The following is a 24,576-nucleotide window of genomic DNA, read 5'->3' as shown; positions in this document are numbered from 1 at the left end:
GTCATTAGGGGGCCAGCTATCTCTTCCTAGTTCCTACAGCCGGCCCCTGATGGCACACTACAGTGTATCAGATGTTCGGCTGCGAGAACTAGGAAAAGACAACCAGCTCCCAAATAACATAAAAGAGGAAGATGGCTATGCAGGACCAGGCGAGCATCAGCAAAATGGTGAGCACGGCAGTGCAATGCCGGATTAGCTGGGCGTGTGAATATGGCCACTCTTTCCATTCTTCTACAAAAGTGGGGGGATTGATAGAGGACATAACATGAGGGCAGCTGGGAAACAAGTTTGGGTTCCACTAGGCCATCCACACGGCAAGCCATGTAATGTGCAGCTGGTTTATTGACAGAGAGGCTCCTGCTATGAGCTGCTGTCAATTAAGCATAGCAGGCGGGGTATACGTGGGTTCAGATCTTTGAACCATCACACTGAGTCTTGAAATGATCCTTGGATTTATTTATGGCATTCATATAATGCTGACTATTTACAGGGAACTTCATATGTTGTCCATTCATACCAATCCCTACCCTCAAGGAACTTACCATCCAAGATTCCTACCGCACATGCATACATACACATACTAGGGCAAAACCAGTAGTATAGTCAAACCATGTTGTATGAAGTCCTGGAATCCCCAAATAGTACACTATAAGGCCAATGGTTTGTGGACACCTGACCATCACACTTCTAGGAGGACATCTCATTCCAAAACCGTGAGCTTAGGAGTTGGCCTCTCTTTAAGGCTTTTACAGCTTTACACTGTTCTAGGAAGGTCCTCCACAGTCTGGGGAAATTTGTGCCCATTTGTGAGGCCCTGATTTTGGTTGCTTGCTCGTAACCAATATTCTAATTCATCCCAAAGGTGTTCAGTAGGGTTGAGGTCAGGCCTCTGTGCAGGCCTCTTGAGATCCTCCACACCAAACTCATAAAACCATGTCATAGAGCTGGCTTTGTGCACATTGGCACGGTTGTGCTTGAATAAAAAAAAGGCCTTCCCCAAACTGTTACCACAAGGTTGGAAGTGCACAGCTGTCTAAATTTCAATAATTTGGAGGGGATTCCACATTCTTTGGCCATATTGTAGATGTGATGGTCAGGAGTCCTCAAACCGTAAATAGTAAATTATCTACAAACTCACTAAGAAATTCAGGTCTCAATAGCAAGGAGAAGAAAGATGATGATTGTCAAGTATACCAAATGGTACAAAATTGCCTAGTCTGCCATAAAAACAGGTCAGGCAACAAGCAAAGAGACTGTTATCATGAGACATACTTGAACTACCTTGGCTGACGTTGGCCATGAATGTGTTTGATTTCAAAGCACATGTTTTCTTGCTGATAGTGTACTATTTCTGAAACTATCTAGAAGTTCTCAGCCTATCAGATAAAAGCTTTCACAGCATCTTGTCAAGGGCTAGTCTGTATTTGCACTGGTAGCATTCCAAAACAGAGATCATTTCAGGCCTTTGTACGGGAAAGACATACTGTACATTACATAACGCAAAATCCAGTAGGGAATAAAGTGTATGTAAACCCTAATGATGAAATTCTCTTACTTGCTCTTTTTGGTTTGTTAAATATACCACTGAACGTGTTTTGTTATGTCTGCTTGATAAATGCGAAAAAGACACAAGATCACTGTATTTCAGGATCAACAGGTAACTTCCTGTGCACTTCCTGGGAAATCTCAAGCTGTGGTACCAGCCCTGCCAAGCTCACCTTAGTAAACTACAAAACACCTTCATTATTTGCTATGGAGATGATGAGCTTGGCTTCGGTCCAACCTTGGGTTGTGCCAAACCCAAAAGTAAGCTGCCATTCCTGGGTCAATCAGCTGTGGCTGAGATATTCCTTGCCCCGCAGGTGCACATGCACAAAGGGATGGGGATGCCTGTGACATCAGTGACTTACTATGGCCACATAGCCAATTAGGTTAGGCATTGACGTAATATGGCATTTGGAGGTTACTGGTACTGACCTAATATGGCCTTTGGAGGTCAATGGTACTGACCTAATATAGCCGTCTGAGGTCAATGGCATTGACCTAATATGGCCTTCTGAGGTCAATGGCAATGCCCTAATATGGCCTTTGGAGGTCAATGGCAGTGGTCTAATATGGCCTTTGGAGGTCAATGGTACTGACTTAACATGACCTTCTGAGGTCAAAGACATTGACCTAATATGGCCTTCTAAGGTCAATGACAATGACTTAATATGGCCTTTCTGAGGTCAACAACATTGACCCAATATGGCCTTCTGAAGTCAATGTCATTGACTAAATATGGCCTTGTGAGGATGACATTGACTAATATGGCCTTCTGAGATCAAGTACATTGACCTAATATGGCCTTCTGAGGTCAATGACATTGACCTAATATGGCCTTGTGAGGTCAAAGAGATTGACCTAATATGGCCCAATGAGGTCAACAGCACTGACCTAATATGGTCCTCTGTGGCCTTTCTGTTCCCAGTGAGCATACAGAAAGTGTTGTCACTCTAGGACAGGGGGTCTCAAACTTGTGGCCCTCCAGCTGTTCCAAAACTACAAGTCCCATGGGGCACTGCAAGGCTGACAGTTACAAGAATGACTCCCACAGGCAGAGGCATGATGGGACTTGTAGTTTCGCAACAGCTGGAGGGCTGCTTTTTACAAGGTAAAAAGTATAAAAATTCTGAAAATTATTCAAAGATATATTAAAGCGTATAATCACCGGATGGTGATGATGACAGTGGGCCACACCTGTGTAGGGTGACAACACAGGAGCACAATTGGAAGACAGGGACACCCTATAACAGGAAGTGCCTGAACATGTTAGGATCACCAGTGGTCATCTTATTAAAAGTTGCGTATTTAAGGTTAAAAACTGGCTTCTAAAATGACATCAACAGGTTACCGCAGACATGATACTTTAGTCTTTAGAGATCGGTTTTCCACCATCTACTTTAATAGCAGTGGTGGTGGGGGGGAGTACAAATTGCGCAATCAGCGCTGAAATGTTTTGCTGCCTACATACAGCCCTGCATATCTTTTATAAGACAAACCTTTGTCTTGATTTCTCCTACAAAGGTGGAACGTATGTGTCTGCATGGGGTCGAATATATATATATATATATATATATATATATATATATATATATATATATATATATATATATATAATTTTTTTAAGCTGAGCACACCCAAGCGATTTTTTTTTTTTTTTTTGCGGCAGACATTTCTTCACGCGGTTGGATTTGAAGGATTAGGTTGCAGAGTCTGACACTGTACTTTCGTCAATGCAGAAACCAGAAATAGCGTACATCACAGGACAGGTATGCGCCCCGCGGCCATCTAACTACACCAATAATCACGCCGAGGTTCCCCGCTCACCTCTTCATGTCATGATGAATAACCGTGCCAGCAGGATATATTAACAATGATCATAGGGTTTAGTTATTTCATCTGTTGCCTAACTGCTTAACCCTTCGCATGCTTAAAGCTTTGCATGCCAGGCAGGTATAAGAGACGAAATAAAGCAACAGATATATATATATATATATATATATATATATATACAAATATATATATATATATATATATATATATATATATATATATATATACAGTTGTGCTCATAAGTTTACATACCCTGGCAGAATTTATGATTTCTTGGCCATTTTGCAGAGAATATGAATGATAACACAAAAACTTTTCTTTCACTCATGGTTAGTGTTTGGCTGAAGCCATTTATTATCAATCAACTGTGTTTACTCTTTTTAAATCAGGGGTCTCAAACTGTCGGCCCTCCAGCTGTTGCGAAACTACAAGTCCCATCATGCCTCTGCCTGTGGGAGTCATGCTTATAACTGTCAGCCTTGCAATGCCTCATGGGACTTGTAGTTTCACAACAGCTGGAGGGCAGCCAGTTTGAGACCCCTGTTTTAAAAGAACAACAGAAACTAACCAAATGACCCTGATCAAAAGTTTACACACCCTGGTGATTTTGGCCTGATAACATGCACACATATTGACACAAAGGGGTTTGAATGGCTATTAAAGGCAACCATCCTCACCTGTGATCTGTTTGCTTGTAATTAGTGTGTGTGTGAATAAAAGGTCAATGAGTTTCTGGACTCCTAACAGACCCTTGCATCCTTCATCCAGTGCTGCACTGATGTTTCTGGATTCTGAGTCATGGGAAAAGCAAAAGAATTGTCAAAGGATCTGCGGGAGAAGGTAGTTGAACTGTATCAAACAGGAAAGGGATATAAAAAGATATCCAAGGAATTGAATGCCAATTCGCAGTATTCAAACTCTAACCAAGAAGTGGAAAATGAGGGGTTCTGTTGGAACCAAACCACGGTCAGGTAGACCAACTAAAATTTCAGCCACAACTGCCAGGAAAATTGTTCGGGATGCAAAGAAAAACCCACAAATAATTTCAGGTGAAATACAGGACTCTCCGAAAACGTGGTGTGGCTGTTTCAAGATGCACAATAAGGAGACACTTGAAGAAAGATGGGCTGCATGGTCGAGTCGCCAGAAGAAAGTCATTACTACGCAAATGCCACAAAGTATCCCACTTACAATACGCCAAACAGCACAGAGACAAGCCTCAAACCTTCTGGCACAAAGTCATTTGGAGTGATGAGACCAAAATTGAGCTTTTTGGCCACAATCATAAACGCTTCATTTGGAGAGGAGTCAACAAGGCCTATGATGAAAGGTCCACCATCCCTACTGTGAAACATGGAGGTGGGTCGCGGATGTTTTGGGGATGTGTGAGCTACAAAGGCACAGGAAATTTGGTCAAAATTGATGGCAAATTGAATGCAGTATGTCATCAAAAAATACTGGAGGAAGATTTGCATTCATCGGATAGGAAGCTGCGCATGGGACGTACTTGGACATTCCAACATGACAATGATCCAAAACACAAGGCCAAGTCAACCTGTCATTGACTACAGCAGAATAAAGTGAAGGTTCTGGAGTGGCCATCTCAGTCTCCTGACATCAATATCATTGAGCTACTCTGGGAAGATCTCAAACATGCCGTTCATGCAAGACAGCCCAAGAATTTACAGGAACTGGAGGACTTTTTGCCAAGAGGAATGGGCATCTTTACCATCTGAGAAGATAAAGAGCCTCATCCACAAATACCACAAAAGGCTTCAAGCTGTCATTGGTGTTAGAGGGGGCAATACAAGGTATTAGGAACTGGGGTATGTAAACTTTTGATCAGGGTCATTTGGGTAGTTTATGTTGTCATTATGATTTAAAGTGGTTGTAAATCCACTTTGAAAAAAACCCCCAAAAAACTAACATCTGCAAGACAAAGGCATAATAAGCTAATATGCATAGCATAGCATACAATAGAAGTTTGGAAAAACGTTGCCGGGTCTGATGAGTCTGGATTTCAGCTCCGCCATTCAGATGGTGGGGTCAGAATTTGGTGCATGGATCCACCCTGCCTTGTATCACTGGTTCAGGCTGGTGGTGGGGGTGTTATGGTGGGGGGGATATTTTCTTGGCACACTTTGGGCCCCCCATGGTTTAAACACCACGGCCTACCTGAGTATTGTTGATGACCATGTCCATCCCTTTATGACTACAGTGTCCCCATCTTCTGATGGCTCCTTCCAGCAGGATAATGCACCATGTCACAAAGCTCCAATCATCTCACCACTGGACAATGAGGTCCCTGTACTCCAATGGCCTCCACACTCACCAGATCCCAATCCAATAGAGCTCCTTTGGGATGCGGTAAAACATGAGATTTGTATCATGAATGTGCAGCCAACAAATCTGCAGCAACTGCGAGATGTTATCATGTCACTATGGACCAAAATCTCAGAGGAACGTTTCCAACACCTTGATGTATCTATCTATTCCACCAAGAATGAAGGAAAAAGGGGGTCCAACCCGTTACTAGCAAGGTGGACCTAATAGAGTGGTATATAAACCACTTGAAGACCGGGCATTTTCTGGCACTTTTTTTTTTTTTACATGTAACAATCTGTATTTTTTTCACTATGAAATGACTTAGAACCCCCAAACATTATATATATTTTTTAAAGCATAAATTGGTGGATTTTGCAAATTTTTTATATCACATGGTATTTGCGCAGCGGTTTTTCAAACGCAATTTTTGGGAAAAAAATCTACTTTTTATAATTTTATTGCAAAAAAACACATTACGTAACTCATTTTTTTTTTATAGCCTATAAAAGATGATGTCACGCCGAGTAAATAGATACCAGACATGTCACGCATTAAAACTGCGCACACCTGTGCAGTGCCGACAAATGATGTCAATCATTACTATCCATAGGCGAAGCTTTAAAAGCCTTTACAGGTTACGACTTACATAGGGGGGTCTGGTGCTAGAATTACTGCTCATGATCTGACGTTTGTGGCAACATCTCACATGTGTGGGACAATCACTGTCTGCATGCACCTATGTGCGCTAGCGCAGGGGGCCAGGGCACCAATGTTTTTTATTATTATTCATTTACATTATGCAATGTTTTTTTTTATATTAATTTACATTATACAATGTTTTTTTTTAAATTAATTTTTTGGTTTTTTTTAAGTCATCTCACATGTGTGGGACAATCGCTGTCTGCGTGCAACTATGTGCGCTAGCGCAGGGGGCCAGGGCACCCTATTTTTTTTTATTAATTTACATTATACAATGTTTTTTTTATTATTAATTTACATTATACAATGTTTTTTTATTATTATTAATTTACATTATACAATTTTTTTATTATTAATTTACATTATACAATGTTTTTTTTTTTAATTATTAATTTACATTATACAATGTTTTTTTTAATTATTAATTTACATTATACAATTTTTTTTATTATTATTCATTTACATTATACAATGTTTTTTTATTATTATTCATTTACATTATACAATGTTTTTTTTTGTTTTTTTTTTTAATTAATTTACATAATACAATGTTTTTTTTTTTTTTAAGTCATCTCACATGTGTGGGACAATCGCTGTCTGCGTGCAACTATGTGCGCTAGCGCATGGGGCCAGGGCACCCTATTTTTTTTTAATTAATTTACATTATACAATGTTTTTTTTTAATTATTAATTTACATTATACAATGATTTTTTTTTTAATTATTAATTTACAATATACAATTTTTTTTGTATTATTATTCATTTACATTATACAATTTTTTATTATTAATTTACATTATACAATTTTTGTATTATTATTCATTTACATTATACAATGTTTTTTTTATATTAATTTATATTATACAATTTTTTTTTTGTTTGTTTTTTTATTAATTTACATAATACAATGTTTTTTTGTTTTGTTTTAAGTCAAGCAGAATAACTATAGGACTTTCTACGTTATGTCCATGTTACTATGTAGTCCCTGTACAGCAGAGCTCAAACAGGGTGTAGAAGAAGCAGCATAAGAAACCAATCCGCTGTGCTGCAGGGCAAGAAGCATGCTGATAGAAGGAGAGAGCAGAGCGACAGAGAGATGAGCTCATCAGTGTGATGCTTCTCTTTTTTTCTTTTGTGCTGTACTGGGGGGGGGGGGGGGGGGGGATGAGACCTGTAAGTGTTACTGAAATGCAGCAGAGAAAAGTCAGGTCTCTGCTGTGAGGCAGAGCTGTGTAAATCTCAGGGCTGAATGGACATAAATTCAAACCTTTTTGGCAGTCCTCATATATATGTGTTTCATTTGTGTATTTAACGGTCTGCCTGGTGTTCACAGTTAAGGCAGACTTTTGACATTTTTTATATTTGCGTAACCCCTCCCCTTTTGGGGGGAGTTGTGCAAATATCAAAATGCCCTGATGGGTGGGTGTCAGTCTGGAGGGGTGGGTGTTCCTTGGCAGGCTGCCTTTTCATGTGGCCTGCCACATGTGACACTAAGCCTCCATGATTGAAAGAACTAATATCCAATAAATTAAAAAAGGGTTGGGCTGGTGATAGTCAGCCTGAGGAGGAAAGGGCTAGATGATGCTGGACGTCCTCCAGCCAGGAAATGAGGCGGAGCTCTATCTGACCTGCTGCAGCTTCTAATGCACATTGTGAGAAGTTCACAGTGTGCAGTGAAATCAAAGTAATTGTATAGGCCATGCTGACGCACAATGCGCAGGCATGGCCCACTGTGGTATTTATCAGGGAGCCCCGGCCAGCGCGATGATCTGCATTGCGTGCGTGAAGACCTGAGGTGCCTGAAAGAGAGTGAAGGAGATTGGCAGTGTTGAGATGTAACAAAGGATAAAAGAAAAGGGTGGGAAAATGGATTTTATATTTTTATTTTGTATTTTTATTTTATTACCTATTATTATTATTATTTAAATTATTGTTATTATTGTATATTTTATATTATTAATTATTAATATTATTTATATTTTATTTTATATTTTATACATATTTTTAATATTAATAATATTTTTTTTATAAAAAGTATGCATTATTATTATTGTTAATATTGTATAGGCTATTGTATTAATTATTAATATTATTTATATTTTATTTTATATTTTATACATATTTTTTATATTACTAATCATTTTTTTTTTAAATAAAAAGTATGCATTATTATTATTGTTAATATTGTATAGGCTATTGTATTAATTGATAATTATTAATATTATTTATATTTTATTTTATATTTTATACATATTTTTTATATTAATAATATTTTTTTAAATAAAAAGTATGGATTGTTATTATTGTTAAAATTGTATAGGCTGTTTTATTAATTATTAATTATTAATATTTATATTTTATTTTATATTTTATACATATTTTTTATATTACTAATAATATTTTTTTTTTAAATAAAAAGTATGCATTATTATTATGGTTAATATTGTATAGGCTATTTTATTAATTATTAATATTATGTACGTTTTATTTTATATTTTATACATATGTTTTATATTAATAATAATGATTTTTTTAATAAAACATATGCATTATTATTATTGTTGTTAATATTGTATAGGCTATTTTATTAATTATTAATATTATTTATATTTTATTTTATATTTAATACATATTTTTAATATTACTAATAATATAATATTTAAAAAAAAAATAAAAAGTATGCATTATTATTATTGTTAATATTGTATAGGCTATTTTATTAATTATTTATATTATATTTTATACATAATTTTTATATTAATAATATTTTTTTTTTTAAAGTATGCATTATTATTATTGTTACTATTGTATAGGCTATTTTATAAATTATTAATATTATTTATATTATATTTTTTAAATATATATACAGTATCTCACAAAAGTCAGTACACCCCTCACATTTTTTGTGAATATTTTCTTCTATCTTTTCATGTGACAACACTGAAGAAATGACACTTGTCTACAATGTAAAGTAGTGAGTGTACAGCTTGTATAACAGTGTAAATTTGCTGTCCCCTCAAAATAACTCAACACACAGCCATTAATGTCTAAACCGCTGGCAACAAAAGTCAGTACACCCCTAAGTGAAAATGTCCAGATTGGGCCCAAAGTATCAATATTTTGTGTGGCCACCATTATTTTCCAGCACTGCCTTAATCCTCTTGGGCATGGAGGTCACCAGAGCTTCACAGGTTGTCACTGGAGTCCTCTTCCCCTCCTCCATGACGACATCACAGAGCTGGTGGATGTTAGAGACCTTGCGCCCCTCCACCTTCTGTTTGAGGATGTCCCACAGATGATCAATAGGGTTTAGGTCTGGAGACATGCTTGGCCAGTCCATCACCTTTACCCTCAGCTTCTTTAGCAAGGCAGTGATCATCTTGGAGGTGTGTTTGGGGTGGTTATCATGTTGGAATACTGCCCTGCGGCCCAGTCTCTGAAGGGAGGGGATCATGCTCTGCTTCAGTATGTCACAGTACATGTTGCCATTCATGGTCCCCTCAATGATCTGTAGCTCCCCAGTGCCGGCAGCACTCATGCAGCCCCAGACCATGACACTCCCACCACCATGCTTGACTGTAGGCAAGACACACTTGTCTTTGTCCTCCTCACCTGGTTGCCTCCACACACGCCTGACACCATCTGAACCAAATACGTTTATCTTGGTCTCATCAGACCACATGACATGGTTCCAGTAATCCATGTCCTTAGTCTGCTTGTCCTCAGCAAACTGTTTGCGGACTTTCTTGTGCATCATCTTTAGAAGAGGCTTCCTTCTGGGATGACAGCCATGCAGACCAATTTGATGCAGTGTGCGGTGTATGGTCTGAGCACTGACAGGCTGACCCCCCCACCCCTTCAACCTCTGCAGCAATGCTGGTAGCACTCATATGTCTATTTCCCAAAGACAACCTCTGGATATGACGCTGAGCACGTGACCTCAACTTCTTTGGTGGACCATGGCGAGGCCTGTTCTGAGTGGAACCTGTCCTGTTATACCGCTGTATGGTCTTGGCCACCGTGCTGCAGCTCAGTTTCAGGGTCTTGGCAATCTTCTTATAGCCTAGGCCATCTTTATGTAGAGCAACAATTCTTTTTTTCAGATCCTCAGAGAGTTCTTTGCCATGAGGTAACATATTGAACTTCCAGTGACCAGTATGAGAGAGTGAGAGCGATAACACCAAATTTAACACACCTGCTCCCCATTCACATCTGAGACCTTGTAACACTAACGAGACACATGACACCGGGGAGGGAAAATAGCTAATTGGGCCCAATTTGGACATTTTCACTTAGGGGTGTACTCACTTTTGTTGCCAGCGGTTTAGACATTAATGGCTGTGTGTTGAGTTATTTTGAGGGGACAGCAAATTTACACTGTTATACAAGCTGTACACTCACTACTTTACATTGTAGCAAAGTGTCATTTCTTCAGTGTTGTCTATATACACAATTTTTAATCATATTAATATTTTTTTATAAAAAGCATGCCAATAGAGGCAGACAATTAAGCCTAATTGGTGGTAAAATGCATTGGAGCAGATCCCAGGAATGGCTTTTGTGTTGCTTGTCCTAGAATAATAAAACTTTACAAGTGTTGAATTGTACGGTATGTTGCCAGCAGTTTTCTTTAGACTTATACAAGGGTTTATATTTACTATAGCTTTACAAGCTCCCGGGGCTGATTTATTCACTGATATCGTAAACAGGTCATACAGCATATTTGTATTAGAGGTAGGCACAGATACATATCTATATACTGTATATAATGTGTATAACCAAACACAGAGTGATAGCAACCCTGTCCACTGTCATACCCTCTGCACTCCTCTCCTGTTTATATTGCCCACTGTCATTCCATCCACACTCCTCTCCTGTACATACTGCCCACTGTCATACCCTCCACACTCCTCTCCTGTACATACTGCCCACTGTCATACCCTCCACACTCCTCTCCTATACATACTGAACCCTGTCATACCCTCTGCACTCCTTTCATGTACATACTGGCCACTGTCATACCCTCCACACTCCTCTCCTATACATACTGCCCACTGTCATACCATCTGCACTCCTTTCCTGTACATACTGCCCACTGTCATACCCTCTGCACTCCTTTCCCGTACATACTGCCCACTGTCATACCCTCTGCACTCCTTTCCTGTACATACTGCCCACTGTCATACCCTCTGCACTCCTTTCCTGTACATACTGCCCACTGTCATACCCTCTGCACTCCTTTCCTGTACATACTGCCCACTGTCATACCCTCAGCACTCCTCTCCTGTACATACTGCCCATTGTCATACCATCTGCACTCCTTTCCTGTACATACCGCCCACTGTCATACCCTCTGCACTCCTTTCCTGTACATACTACCCACTGTCATACCCTCTGCACTCCTTTCCTGTGCATACTGCCCACTGTCATATCCTCCACACTCCTCTTCTATACATACTGAACCCTGTCATACCCTCTGCACTCCTTTCCCATACATACTGCCTACTGTCATACCCTCTGCACTCCTTTCCTGTACATACTGCCCCCTGTCATACCCTCAGCACTCCTCTCCTGTACATACTGCCCATTGTCATACCATCTGCACTCCTTTCCTGTACACTCTGGACACTGTCATACCCTCTGCACTCCTTTCCTGTACATACTGCCCATTGTCATATCATCTGCACTCCTTTCCTGTACATTCTGCCCACTCTCATACCCCCTGCACTCCTTTCCAGTACATACTGCCCACTGTCATACCCTCTGTGCTCCTTTCCTGTACATACTGCCCACTGTCATACCCTCTGCACTCCTTTCCTGTACATACTGCCCACTGTCATACCCTCCACACTCCTCTCCTGTACATAGTGCCCACTGTCATACGCTCAGCACTCCTCTCCTGTACATACTGCCCATTGTCATACCCTCCACACTCCTCTCCTGCACATACTGCCTGACGTCATACTCTTTACACATTATCCTAGATCATTTCCCTAATATATTTTTTGGGTTGCAGACATGCAGAAAGCACCTGCTTTCCATATTTTCTTTCTGACATATCTTATCGATCATCTTATCGATCATCTTATCTGTGCCGGTCACATGCTTCACCAATATTTACTAAACTGCCAGAATGACCATTGAACAGGAAGTGTTCTAATCTTAGAGGCTACTTATATAAGGAGGAATTTCTGAAACTGGGCTCTATTTCCACTCATGACTATGCCAGAACCCATAGACCTCTTGAAATACCCTCTTTTTGCATCATCAAATCCTATAGGACCACCCTGCAGCAGCCCTGGCCCCACACAATAAAGGGCATATTAGGGGTTTCCTAGTTAGCAAATACATAATTTCTTGGAAAAACTTCACTGACCATAATAATAATTGCTACTTATTATGTAGTTATGGTCAAGTCCAGATGCTGAAAGCTAGCTTTGTAAAGACATGGTTTGATGAGTTTGGTGTTCAGCAATTCAAGTGGCCTGCACAAAGCCCTTTGAGAAGGCATTTTTCTGTTCCCTGTGTGCAGCTCCATAAAGATATGTTTTGACCAGCTTGTTGAGGAGGAATCTAAATGTCCTGCACAGAGCTCCAACCTCAACCCTACTAAACACCTTTGGGATGAATTGGAATGGTCATCCAGGTCTTCTCATCCAACATCAGTACCTGACCTCAACCCCAATGAACATCTTTGGGATCAGGTCTTCTCATCCAACATCAGTACCTGACCTCAACCTTACTGAACACCTTAGGGATGAGGTCTTCTCGTTCAACAATAATACCTGACCTCAACCCTACCGATCACCATTGGGATCAGGTCTTCTCATCCAACATTAGTACCTAAGCTCAACCCTACTGAACACCTTGGGGATAAATTGGAATGGCGATTCTGAGCCAGGTCTTCTCATCCAACATCAGTACCTGACCTCAGCCCCAATAAACATCTTTGGGGTCAGGTCTTCTCATCCAATATTAGTACCAGACCTCAACCCTACTGAACACCTTTGGGATGAGGTCTTCTCATTCAACAATGATACCTGACCTCAACCCTACCGATCACCTTTGGGATCAGGTCTTCTCTTCCAAAATCAGTACCTGACCTCAACCCCACTGAACATCTTTGGTGTCATTTCTTCCCATCCAACATCAGTACCTGACCTCAACCCTATTGTACACCTTTGGAGTCAGGTCTTCTCATCCGACATCAGTACCTGACCACAAACCTACTGAACACTTTTGGGATCAGGTCTTCTCATCCAACTTCAGTACCTGCCCTCAACCCTACTAAACACCTTTGGGATGAATTATAATATTTATTATGAACACTCATCCCTACCGAACATCTTTGGGATCAGGTCTTCTCATTTACTATCATTATCCAACCTCAACCCTACTGAATACCTTTGGGATCAGGTCTTTTCATCCAACATCAATACCTGACCTCAACCTTACCAACCAGTGGCAGCTGGTGTTTTATTTTTTTTGTTGGGGCTGAAAACAACCCCCCCTGGCGCTATCTGTTGGTCGGGTAACCCGCACCACCCCCCTCCCCTCCCACAGTCGTTCGGTCACTCAGCCTCGCACTTATCCCATCTAGGTCACGAGGGGGCATCGCTCTTACGGGCAGAGGGTGGCGGCTTCCATTGCATCTCCTCCTCTGCATCACAGCAGTTTCCGCCATGCGTCTCCTTCCTTCTCCTCCTAGGCTTCCAACAGGATTGCCTGTCCTTTCTGCCCATCGGGTGATGGGTTTCAGGACCCGCTTACTTGATTCGCCAGAAGGAGGATCAATGTGACAAAAGCAAATATTCATTTGCTATTGTCACACATATTATGAACTCAAGCTCTACCGAACAGCTTTGGGATCAGGTTTTCTCATTTACTATCATTATCTGACCTCAACCCTATTGAATACCTCTGGGATCACGTCTTTTCAAAACAGCATCAGTACCTGACCTCAACCCTACTGAACTACTGAACACCCATGGCCTTTGGATCAGGTCTTTTCATCAAACATCAGTACCTGACCTCAATCCCACTGATCACCTTTGGATCGGGTCTTCTTATACAACATCAGTACCTGACCTCAACCCTACTGAATGCCTTTGGGATCAGGTCTTTTCATCCAACATCAGTAGCCGACCTCAATCCTACTGAACACCTTTGGGATCACGCCTTCTCATCCAATACCAGACACCTCACAAATGAAAAAAGTACCCCAGGCACACCCCCAAATGTTGTGGAAAGCATTCCCAGAAGAGTGGACACTTTTATAGACTTTAAAAAAAGTCATCTTCATAACTAACGTTCATGGTGTTGGAATGAGATGTCCTCATATGATGGTCCACAAACTGTTGGCCTTGTAGTGTACTATTTGTGGATTCCTTAGCTGTTTTTGGATATCTTTGCAACCCCTTTTAGCTGCTTATAGTCTTTCATAAGACTATAAACAGATACAATTATGTATGTGTATGTTTTGCCTCTCGAAGTTTCCACAATCATAGGTAAGGCAATAATTGTTATCTCCACTATACCGGTTGTATGGAATGAGGTAACTTTGTGATATTACAATAGAAATAGATTTAATGATTAACCAGCCACTCCTGTGTTCGTGCCCTCTTGCACACCTGAGATGGCTAACGGCAATCATTAATGTTTCATATATGTCTGCTTTGTATCTGTGCTGTCACTCTAATGCTCAAGCTTCGAGAGCACAAGTATGTTACTTTGTAACATACCAGAAAATTGCAACAGTAAAAGAGTGTTCCTTGTGTGAACGTGCCGTACAAGAAAGTCACACAGCATATAATTTTGTTCAATGCGTTTGCCCTAAGATCTACATTTCTACTTGAGAAGACCTTTATGATGCATTAAACCCCACCAGACCTGAGGTTCAGGAAGAATCTATAAGTCCTCTAGTCTATAAGGCCCTCTTCTATGAGTTTTCCATCAAGAGCAATCAGGGCTTTTATTTAGCGGGAAAGCAGTCCCCCCACCTCCAGCACAGCATGTAATGGCAAAGGGGCTGGGGTGTGCTGGAAGGTCTATTGCTACTGATTTTTGGGGATCTATTGTAGCTGGGGGCATCTGTTGTTGCTGTTGGGGGGATCTATTGCTGCTCTGGGGTTCTTATGTTGTTGGAGGATCTACTGTTGATGAGGGAGGGTCTTTTGATGCTGGCTTCTGGAGGATCTATTGTTGCAGGCAGGGGTCTATTGTTTCTGGGGCAGATCTATTGTTGCTGGGGGGTATGTTGTTCCTGGGGGGAGGGTCTATTGTTGCTGGAAAGGATCTATTGTTGAGGGAGCGGAGTTAGACAAACTGTGGTTGGTTGGTTGATAGCAACCAATCACTGAGGAGACAGTGAACAGGGAGGTGTGGCAGCAGCCAGCCCAGGAGAAGGCTGCAAGCCAGGAAAGTTCTGCTCTCCGCTGAATGCCAGGGGGCGGAGTAACATGGTTGGTTGCTAGATGCTGGGCGGTTCTAGCAACCAGCCACGGCTGGAATGTCAGTCAGTGGTGAGCAGGAATCGGGACTGCCGCGGGAGTACGGCACCGTTGCAGTGCTCCCAGTAAGAGACTTGGGGCTATGGGTCCCAGATTCGGGGCTTTAGCCTCAGAAGCCACCCCCTAGCTACGCCGCTGCTGGGGGGTCTATTATCATTAACCAATTCCATACAAATTACTTAACAACACAAAATTATACTTGGCTCTGCATTCTCTAATAAGGAGTAGTACTAGGAGGTGGATAGGGGGCGGAGACAAGGGCTCAGAGGTAGGTCAGGGGTGGAGACAAGGGGTGACTTGGGGCAGATTGGAGTACCTGCACCTATTCTCTGAAAAAAAAAAGCCCTGAGATTAATAATACAGCTAAAGAAAGGAGCAACCGGTGTCCAGGGAAATGGGACTTCTAAAATATAGTTCATGGACCTTTAATAAAAATTAGCAACATGTACATCAAGCCAAAGTGTTTCAGCGGAATAGATTTCCTCTTCTTCGGGGCTGTTCCTGCGTACTATTTGGACACCGGGTGCTCCTTTCTTTTTATCTAAGTCTATATGCTGAAACGACCTTAGGGTCGCACAGAAGGCAGCAGCCCAATCCCTGAGAGGGCCCACCACCATCATCCATTACTGGGCACTATCCTCCAGAAGACTTTTTCTTCCTTTTGGCCACACAAATACCCACTCAGGACCAATGACCAATCCAGTCAATCCAGCGCGGTCTCCAACACAAGCTAGATTCTGTCCACTCATATCAGGGCGCTAGATGTAATCCTGGGCTTTCACCTGTCCTTTCATCCCCAAATCCAACCACTGTTCAAGTCTTGTAGACCTCTACCTTTGTACATTTTCAAAATACACCCCTTCCTAACCGATGAGACCACCAAGCTTCTGATTCACTCCCATGTTATCTCTTGCCTTGACCTTATCGTTTTTGGTCTACCTCTACACAGGCTATCCTCCTTTAGTCCATCATGAATGCTACTGCCAGGCTCACCTGCCTTTCCAACCATTCAGTGTCCTCTGCCGCTTTCGGCCAATCCCACCACTGACTTCCTATTGCCCAACAAATAAAATTCACAATACTAACAACATACAAAGCCATATACAACTCTACTCTGAGCTACATCACTAATCTCGCCTCAATATATTACCCAAGCCAACCACTCTGCTTCTAATGATATTAACATTAATGACATGAGGCGTTAAAGGGGCGTCTTGTTGCACCTGAAACAAGTTGGCTGCATTTATGTGATTGTAATACAAACAACTAAAGGCACTTTGGACTCCCACTCTGTGGTTTGGCACCCATTTGTATGTCTTTTGTGGTTTTCATCGCTGTCTTCCTTCCAACTTGAGAAATTCAGCCTCTCTATTTGTCCTGCTGTCACCAGTATAGAAAATGATTGGAAATCCAAGCTTTTGAGTTGTCACCAGAAAATGAATTAGAATGTTTATCTTCAACTGGGGACATCTCTTCTGATGACAGCATAGAGGGGATGGTCCTTATTTTAGATCAGCCTTTCTCAACCAGGGTTCTGTGAAAACCTAAGGGGTTCTAGGGTCTCCTTAAGCAGTGACCAGTGATGGGTTGATCTCCTGGTTGACGGTGCTCACAGTTCTGCACCAACACCTCTTAGCAGATCCACAAGAGTGGGACCTATGGAGTTTCTCCTCTCATTTCTCAGGTAAGTAATCACTGACACTAGTAATTATGTTTACTGTCTGCAATTGGAATATTCTTCCCACTGGCCACCAATGTAAGGAACAATCTTCCCACTGACCACCAATGTAAGGAGCATTCTTCACACTGACCACCAATGAAAGGAGCATTCTTCCAACTGATCACCAATGTAAGGAGCATTCTTCCCACTGATCACCAATGTAAGGAACATTCTTCCCACTGATCACCAATGTAAGGAACATTCTTCCCACTGACCTCCAATGTAAGGAGCATTCTTCCCACTGACCTCCAATGTAAAGAGTATTCTTCTCACTGACCATCAATGTAAGGAACATTCTTCCCACTGGCTGCCAATGTAAAGAGCATTCTTCACACTGACCTCCAATGTAAGGAGCAGTCTTCCCACTGACCCCTAATGTATGGGGGGCCCACCACTAACCACCACTGAGATGAGAATTTTTCTCATTGAACACTACTGTGAAGGAAACTGTCCTCCCTGACCACTGATGTAAGGAAGGGCCTTCTCTCATTGACTACCAATGTGGTGTGGCTAATGTACCATGAGCTGTAGGTGGCAAACAAAAAACGACAGCAGTTTTAACCCTACCCTATGCGAAACCATAAAAAATGTTGGCTTTAGATGTATTTTAAAGGACTATATTCCATTTCTCCTCAAGCTAAACTAAAATGCTAACAAAATTTAGATTAGAAAATTCTTTTGAAGTGGGAGAGCTTTTACGAAAACTTTGACGCACATTTAATAATTTGTTTGCATGTCATTCAACTTGTGTATTTGGTTTATTTACTAGACATGTTTGGAGACATCCATGTGTAAGGGTTTCTGATGAAAACCACATTTCTTCCTGACCCCTGATGTGAAAAAGGGGATTTTGAAGCATGAGAGAAATAATCTGAAGAAATGTGTTTTTTCCCTGCTGGAGCAAGTTGGGCCAAGCTCTATAAATTTTTTTTGCCTTCCTCTGGATCAGTTATGAGTATAGGATACTGTATATGGGGAATTTCTGTTTATTTTAATATTTTTATATTGGTTGAACTAGATGGACTTGTCTCCTTTTTTATTCAGACTAACCATGTAACATTTTCACTGACCGCAGAGCAAAGGTGTTCAAGCTTCGATGGACTAAAGCAATGATCTCTAAACTGTGGCCTGTGGGCCAGCTGTGCCCTTTTACATGCCTTTATCTGGGCCTTGGGACACTATTAATCCTACTGACACCAATGATGGGGAACTTTTCCTCCCGCTGACACCAATGATGGGGCACTACTCTTCCCACTTATACCAATGATGGGGCGCTATTCTTCCACTGACACCAATAATGGGACACTATTCCTCCCACTGATACCAATGATGGGGCACTACTCCTCGCACTGATAACAATGACGGGGCACTATTCCTCCCACTGATACCAATGATGAGGAACTATTCTTCCACTGACACCAATGATGGGACACTATTCCTCCCACTGACACCAATGATGGAGCACTATTCCTCCCACTGATACCAATGATGGAGCACTATTCCTCCCACTGTTCAATGATGGGGAACTATTCTTCCGCTGATACCAATGATGGGACCATATTCCTCCCACTAATACCAATGATGGGTCACTATTCCTCCCACTAATACCAATGATGGGGCACTATTCCTCCTACTGATACCAATGATGGGGCACTATTCCTCCCACTGATACCAATGATGGGGCACTATTCCTCCCACTGATACCAATGATGGGACACTATTCCGTCCACTGATACCAATGATGGGGAACTATTCTTCCACTGATACCAATGATGGGACCCTATTCTTCCACTGACACCAATGATGGGGCACTATTCCTCCCACTGATACCAATGATGGGTCACTATTCCTCCCACTGACACCAATGATGGGGCACTATTCCTCGCACTGATACCATTGATAGGACACTATTCCTCCCACTGATACCAAAATTATGGCACTACTTCTCCAACTAACACTAACAATTGGCACTCTTACTTTCACTGACACCAACAATGGAGCGTTAGTTCTCTCACTGACACCAAGGATGGGGCGAATTATTTCTTCCAATGACACCAAAGATGGAGCACTATTCCTCCCACTGACACCAACAAAGGGTGATAGGGCACTATTACTCTCACTGACACCAATGACGGTACACTATTACTCTCACTGACACCAACAATGGGGAATATTAAAGATGGGGCATTATTCCTTCTCCTACTAACCACAGGGATGCTATGTCATTTTTTAAATTTTTTTTACTCCTGCTGACCACCAAGCCAGAGGTATTATCTACTCCCACTGACCACAGCCCGGCCCCCTAAAGTCGGAAGGACAGTAAACTGGCCCTTTGTTTAGAAAGTTGGGAGACCCCTGGACTAAAGCAATAAGTAATCCAAACTATTGAGTGGTGACCAGAACAGAAATGGCGGGGAATCTTCAAAATGGGGACACTTGTTCCCGATGACAGCTCACTTCCTGTTCGGTCTGCAGGACAGGAAGTGAAGAGAAATATCCCCAATGGTATACAGGCAACAAAAAAAAAAAAAAAAAAAAAAAGAAAAGTCAGGCATTTTAACCATACTCCTTATCCAAAAAAAATATTTGATATCCTTTAAAGTGGAACTAAAGTTAAAAAAACAAAGGCAATTGATACGCCTGAAGACATCTGAAGACTGGCACCTAGAAGAAGCCTGGGAGAAGATACCAGTGTGGACAAGGGACCTGCGGGTGTTGGACCAGAGGAACTAAGGTAAGTATTTCTGACCTTTGGTACCACTTTAAGCATAATGTATCAATTAGATCAAATCCTGGTTTAATATGAATACCGGTAGAAGTCGGGTTACTCTGCCTTCCAGCAAATTAAATAATTACAAGCGTTATAATTAATTGACAACCAAAGTAGGGTTAGATGAAAGTGATTAGGAAACACACATCAGAGCTAATTTTCTTTGTAGGTAGGTAGGTGTGTATTTATATTTCTGTATATCTGCTGGCAGAATCCTGTTGAACAGGTAGGACCGTCGGCTTTTGCCTCCCCTCCCTAATAAAATACCTAATCTTATCCCCAGGGGGTTCTTCTACACAAGGAATCTGTACATTGAGATACTTGCTCCAGGCACCTCGAGGAGACACCAACATGTGGCTGCGTGTGGAAGTCATCAGCAATTACTTCAAATTAGATTGGAAAATAATGGAGAAAATGATTTCATCTACACAAGTCTAACTTTTGGAGCACTATAATGTATTTACTGACTTACTGATTTATTTGAAAGAACTGTATTTAAAAAAAAAAAAAACATTTTTCCTACACAAGTTTAGCTTATGGAGCCATTTTATTTATTTACTGATTTATTGATTTATTTTTTGATTTATTGATTTGAAAGTCCTAGATTTAAAAAAAAAAAAGTCTAACTTATGAAGCAATATTATTGATTTATTTTTTAATTTATTTATTTGAAAGAAAAAAAAATACATTTTTCCTACACACGTTTAGCTTATGGAGCAATTTTTATTTATTTTTATTTTTATTTACTCACTGATTTATTGATTTGTTTTTTCATTGATTTATTTCAAAGAACTATATGATTCAAAATCAGTTTTTTTCTACACAAGTTTAGCTTATGGACCAATTTTATTTATTTACTGATTTATTTTTTTAATAGATTTATTTGAAATAACTATATTTAAAAAAAAAAACAATTTTTTTTCCTACACAAGTCTCACTTATGAAGCCATATTATTTATTGACTTATTGATTGATTTGTTGATTGATTTATTTGAAAGAATTGTACTTTTAAAAAATAATTTTTCCTACACAAGTTTAGCTTACGGAACAATTTTATTTATTTAGTGATTTATTGATTCGTTTTTTTTTTTTTATTGATTTATTTGAAAGAACTATATGGTTCAAAAGCAGTTTTTTTTCTACACAAGTTTAGCTTATGGACCAATTTTATTTATTTACTGATTTATTTTTTTAATAGATTTATTTGAGAGAACTATATTTAAAAAAAAATCATTTTTTTTCCTACACAAGTCTCACTTATGAAGCCATATTATTTATTGACTTATTGATTGATTTGTTGATTGATTTATTTGAAAGAACTGTACTTTTAAAAAATAATTTTTCCTACACAAGTTTAGCTTACGGAACAATTTTATTTATTTAGTGATTTATTGATTCGTTTTTTTTTTTTATTGATTCATTTGAAAGAACTATATGATTCAAAATCAGTTTTTTTTCTACACAAGTTTAGCTTATGGACCAATTTTATTTATTTACTGATTTATTTTTTTAATAGATTTATTTGAAAGAACTATATTTAAAAAAAAAAATCTTTTTTTTTTCCTACGCAAGTCTAACTTATGAAGCCATAATATTTATTGACTTATTGATTGATTTGTGCAGATGCAGATTAAGCCACGCACGAACGTACAAAAAAATGATTTCCTATCATTTTACGACACCTGCACAGGTATCACCTTATAACAATCTGGCCAATATGTGCATACAAGGTACAGACGTGAACACAAATAATCTCAGCCTTTCTAGATAAAGAACAAAAAGAACACCTAGTAGAAAGATATGAAGTTATATACAGTGAAATAAAAGTAACAACTCATAAAAAAATTAAAGATCTGCAAACATATATAAAGTTATATTTAGTTTGATAAAATATTTAAAAAAATAAAAAGCCTACAAAATACCTCTAGAAAATGATTTTATATCACTTGCCCCTCCCATAAATGATTTTATACCACTTGGCCCTCCCTTTTAGATTGCAAGCTCACACGAGCAGGGCCCTCCTAACCCTCTTGTATCGAATTGTATTGTAACTGTACTGTCTCCCTTCATTTTGTAACGTGCTGCACAAGCTGTGGGTGCTATATAAATCCTGAATAATAATAATTAAAAAAAAAATAATAATAAAAACAATAGTAATAATAAAACCTGAATAATAAAAAGAAGAAGAAAAGAAGAAAAGAAAAATTGTAAAAATAATCTTGTGACAGCTACACAGGGACCACGTACACATGATAAACAACATACATATGCAACACACACATATATATATATATATGCGCATGAAATATCCAAATCTTTCTAGAACGTTAAAGTACAAAAAAGTACACGTCACTATAAAATCTGTTAAGATAAAAAAAAAAAAAAAAACATTCTGCTTGAATTTGAAAATAAAGTAACGTTCGAAAATAGGAAACGATGGGTGCAGAAGACACACCGTAAAAATAAAAGTGATATTTAAATAAATAATCATAAATATATTAAATATATCAATATTATAATATAGAACTAACTAATATAGATAACATTTTATAATTATATATTAATATAGCACTCTTTAGTAATAAGAATAATAACATTCAAACCTTAATAAAATATGCCAAAATATAGTGTTGAATATAATATAATAATTAAAAAATTTATATATCTATATACATATAGATAACTATATATATCTCTCTCTCTATATATATCTATCTATATATATATAGATAGATATATCTATCTATATATATAATTTTTTAAATATATAATTATGTGTGTGTGTATATATGAATATATTTATATATATTTATGTGTGTGTGTGTATATTATAATTGTAATATATATTATTTTATATCTCCCTCTCTCTCTCTCTCTCCCTAGATATAGATCTCTCTCTCTCTCTCTCTCTCTCTCTCTCTCTCTCTCTCTCTCCCTCTCCCTCTCTCTCTCTCTCTCTCTCTCTCTCTCTCCCTCTCCCCCTCTCTCTCTCTCTATATATATATATCAAAATAAAAAAAACAATATATATATATATATATATATATATATATATATATATATATATATATATATATATATATATATATATATATATATATATATATATATATATATATATATATATATATATATATCTCAAAATATATTAAAATAATATTATATTACTAAAAAATGATTGTATGTGTGTGTGTATATATGTCCTATATGTGTGTGTACACATGTAACATGTACACATGTAAACACATATTTTTTATATAGAATGAATAAACATTTTTTTACATATATATTATATACTGTATGTATATATAAAAAAATAGTATTTAAAATAAAAAAATATTGATTAAAATTTACTTAACTCAAAAAAAAAAAAAGTAAAAATAAATTTAAAAGAACAGCATGTTCTGGTTGAAACCGAAACTATTGCTCAAGACACAGAAAAGACGGACGCAGAAAATGACGAATCGTAGGGGTTTAGGCGGCCAAGCAAGGCAAGGTGCGTTTCGAACAAAGAAGGCGAAATTTCAGATCCCTGACAACCCTGCGTTGGTTTCTCACCTCGCTGATCTCCGGCTGAGTTGTCAGCATCCTTATCGCAGGTTTGATATCCTCAAAAACAGCCCCATCTTCTCCACCGTCCCCAGACATATTCACTGGTTTTAACTGGGAATAGACAGCGCTGTCACTGGGGCTGCTTTGCAGGGTCATGCCTGGACCCCGGCTGGAGGGATTCGTAGGGTGGGATACAAGGGAGGTGTGCTGGCCGAGTCCCTGGAAATGATGGGAAATAAGTGTAGTGTAGGGTCTCTGTCCTATACCTGGGGAGGGTGGAGTGCAGGGAAGGGGGTGGGTTGGGGGTTTTAGTGACAGGTACACTAAGCCAATAGACGGGGAAAGGTGGTTATCTGTGACCAATCAGAAAGGAAGGTTAGTTCAGGTATGTCTAAGGCTGGGATACCTGTTTGAATGCGAGAGACTTAAGTGATTAAATCCAGGCAACACAGAGAGAAATGCTGAGTGCGTGTTAAGACATATACAGGGGAGAGCTCCTATTTTCCAAGATCCCTGCACAAAGAAAAAAAAAAAACTTTTCCATCAGTTTATTGAGGTGACTTTGATTTTATTATATAGTATCATAACATTTATACAAATACAAATATATAGAAATAGAAATAAAA

The 24,576-nt window shown here is 39.2% G+C and overlaps 1 protein-coding gene across 1 annotated transcript in view; it reads right to left on the bottom strand.

Annotated features, from left to right (window-relative positions):
- LOC141108718 (Krueppel-like factor 5) overlaps positions 1-24,235 on the bottom strand; it is a 59,327-nt gene extending 35,092 nt beyond the window's left edge. Inside the window, exon 1 of the mRNA XM_073600599.1 lies at positions 23,957-24,235. Within this exon, the coding sequence (XP_073456700.1) occupies positions 23,957-24,106 (150 nt within the window). The 5' untranslated portion in view covers positions 24,107-24,235. The remainder of the gene's footprint in view (positions 1-23,956) is intronic.
- Positions 24,236-24,576: the final 341 nt, after the last annotated feature.

This window comes from Aquarana catesbeiana, linkage group LG09 (genome assembly GCF_042186555.1).
Source record: "Aquarana catesbeiana isolate 2022-GZ linkage group LG09, ASM4218655v1, whole genome shotgun sequence".
Taxonomy (NCBI): Eukaryota; Metazoa; Chordata; class Amphibia; order Anura; family Ranidae; genus Aquarana; species Aquarana catesbeiana.
Note: the sequence above shows the minus strand (reverse complement) of the source record. Positions and strands in the feature narration are given on the sequence as shown.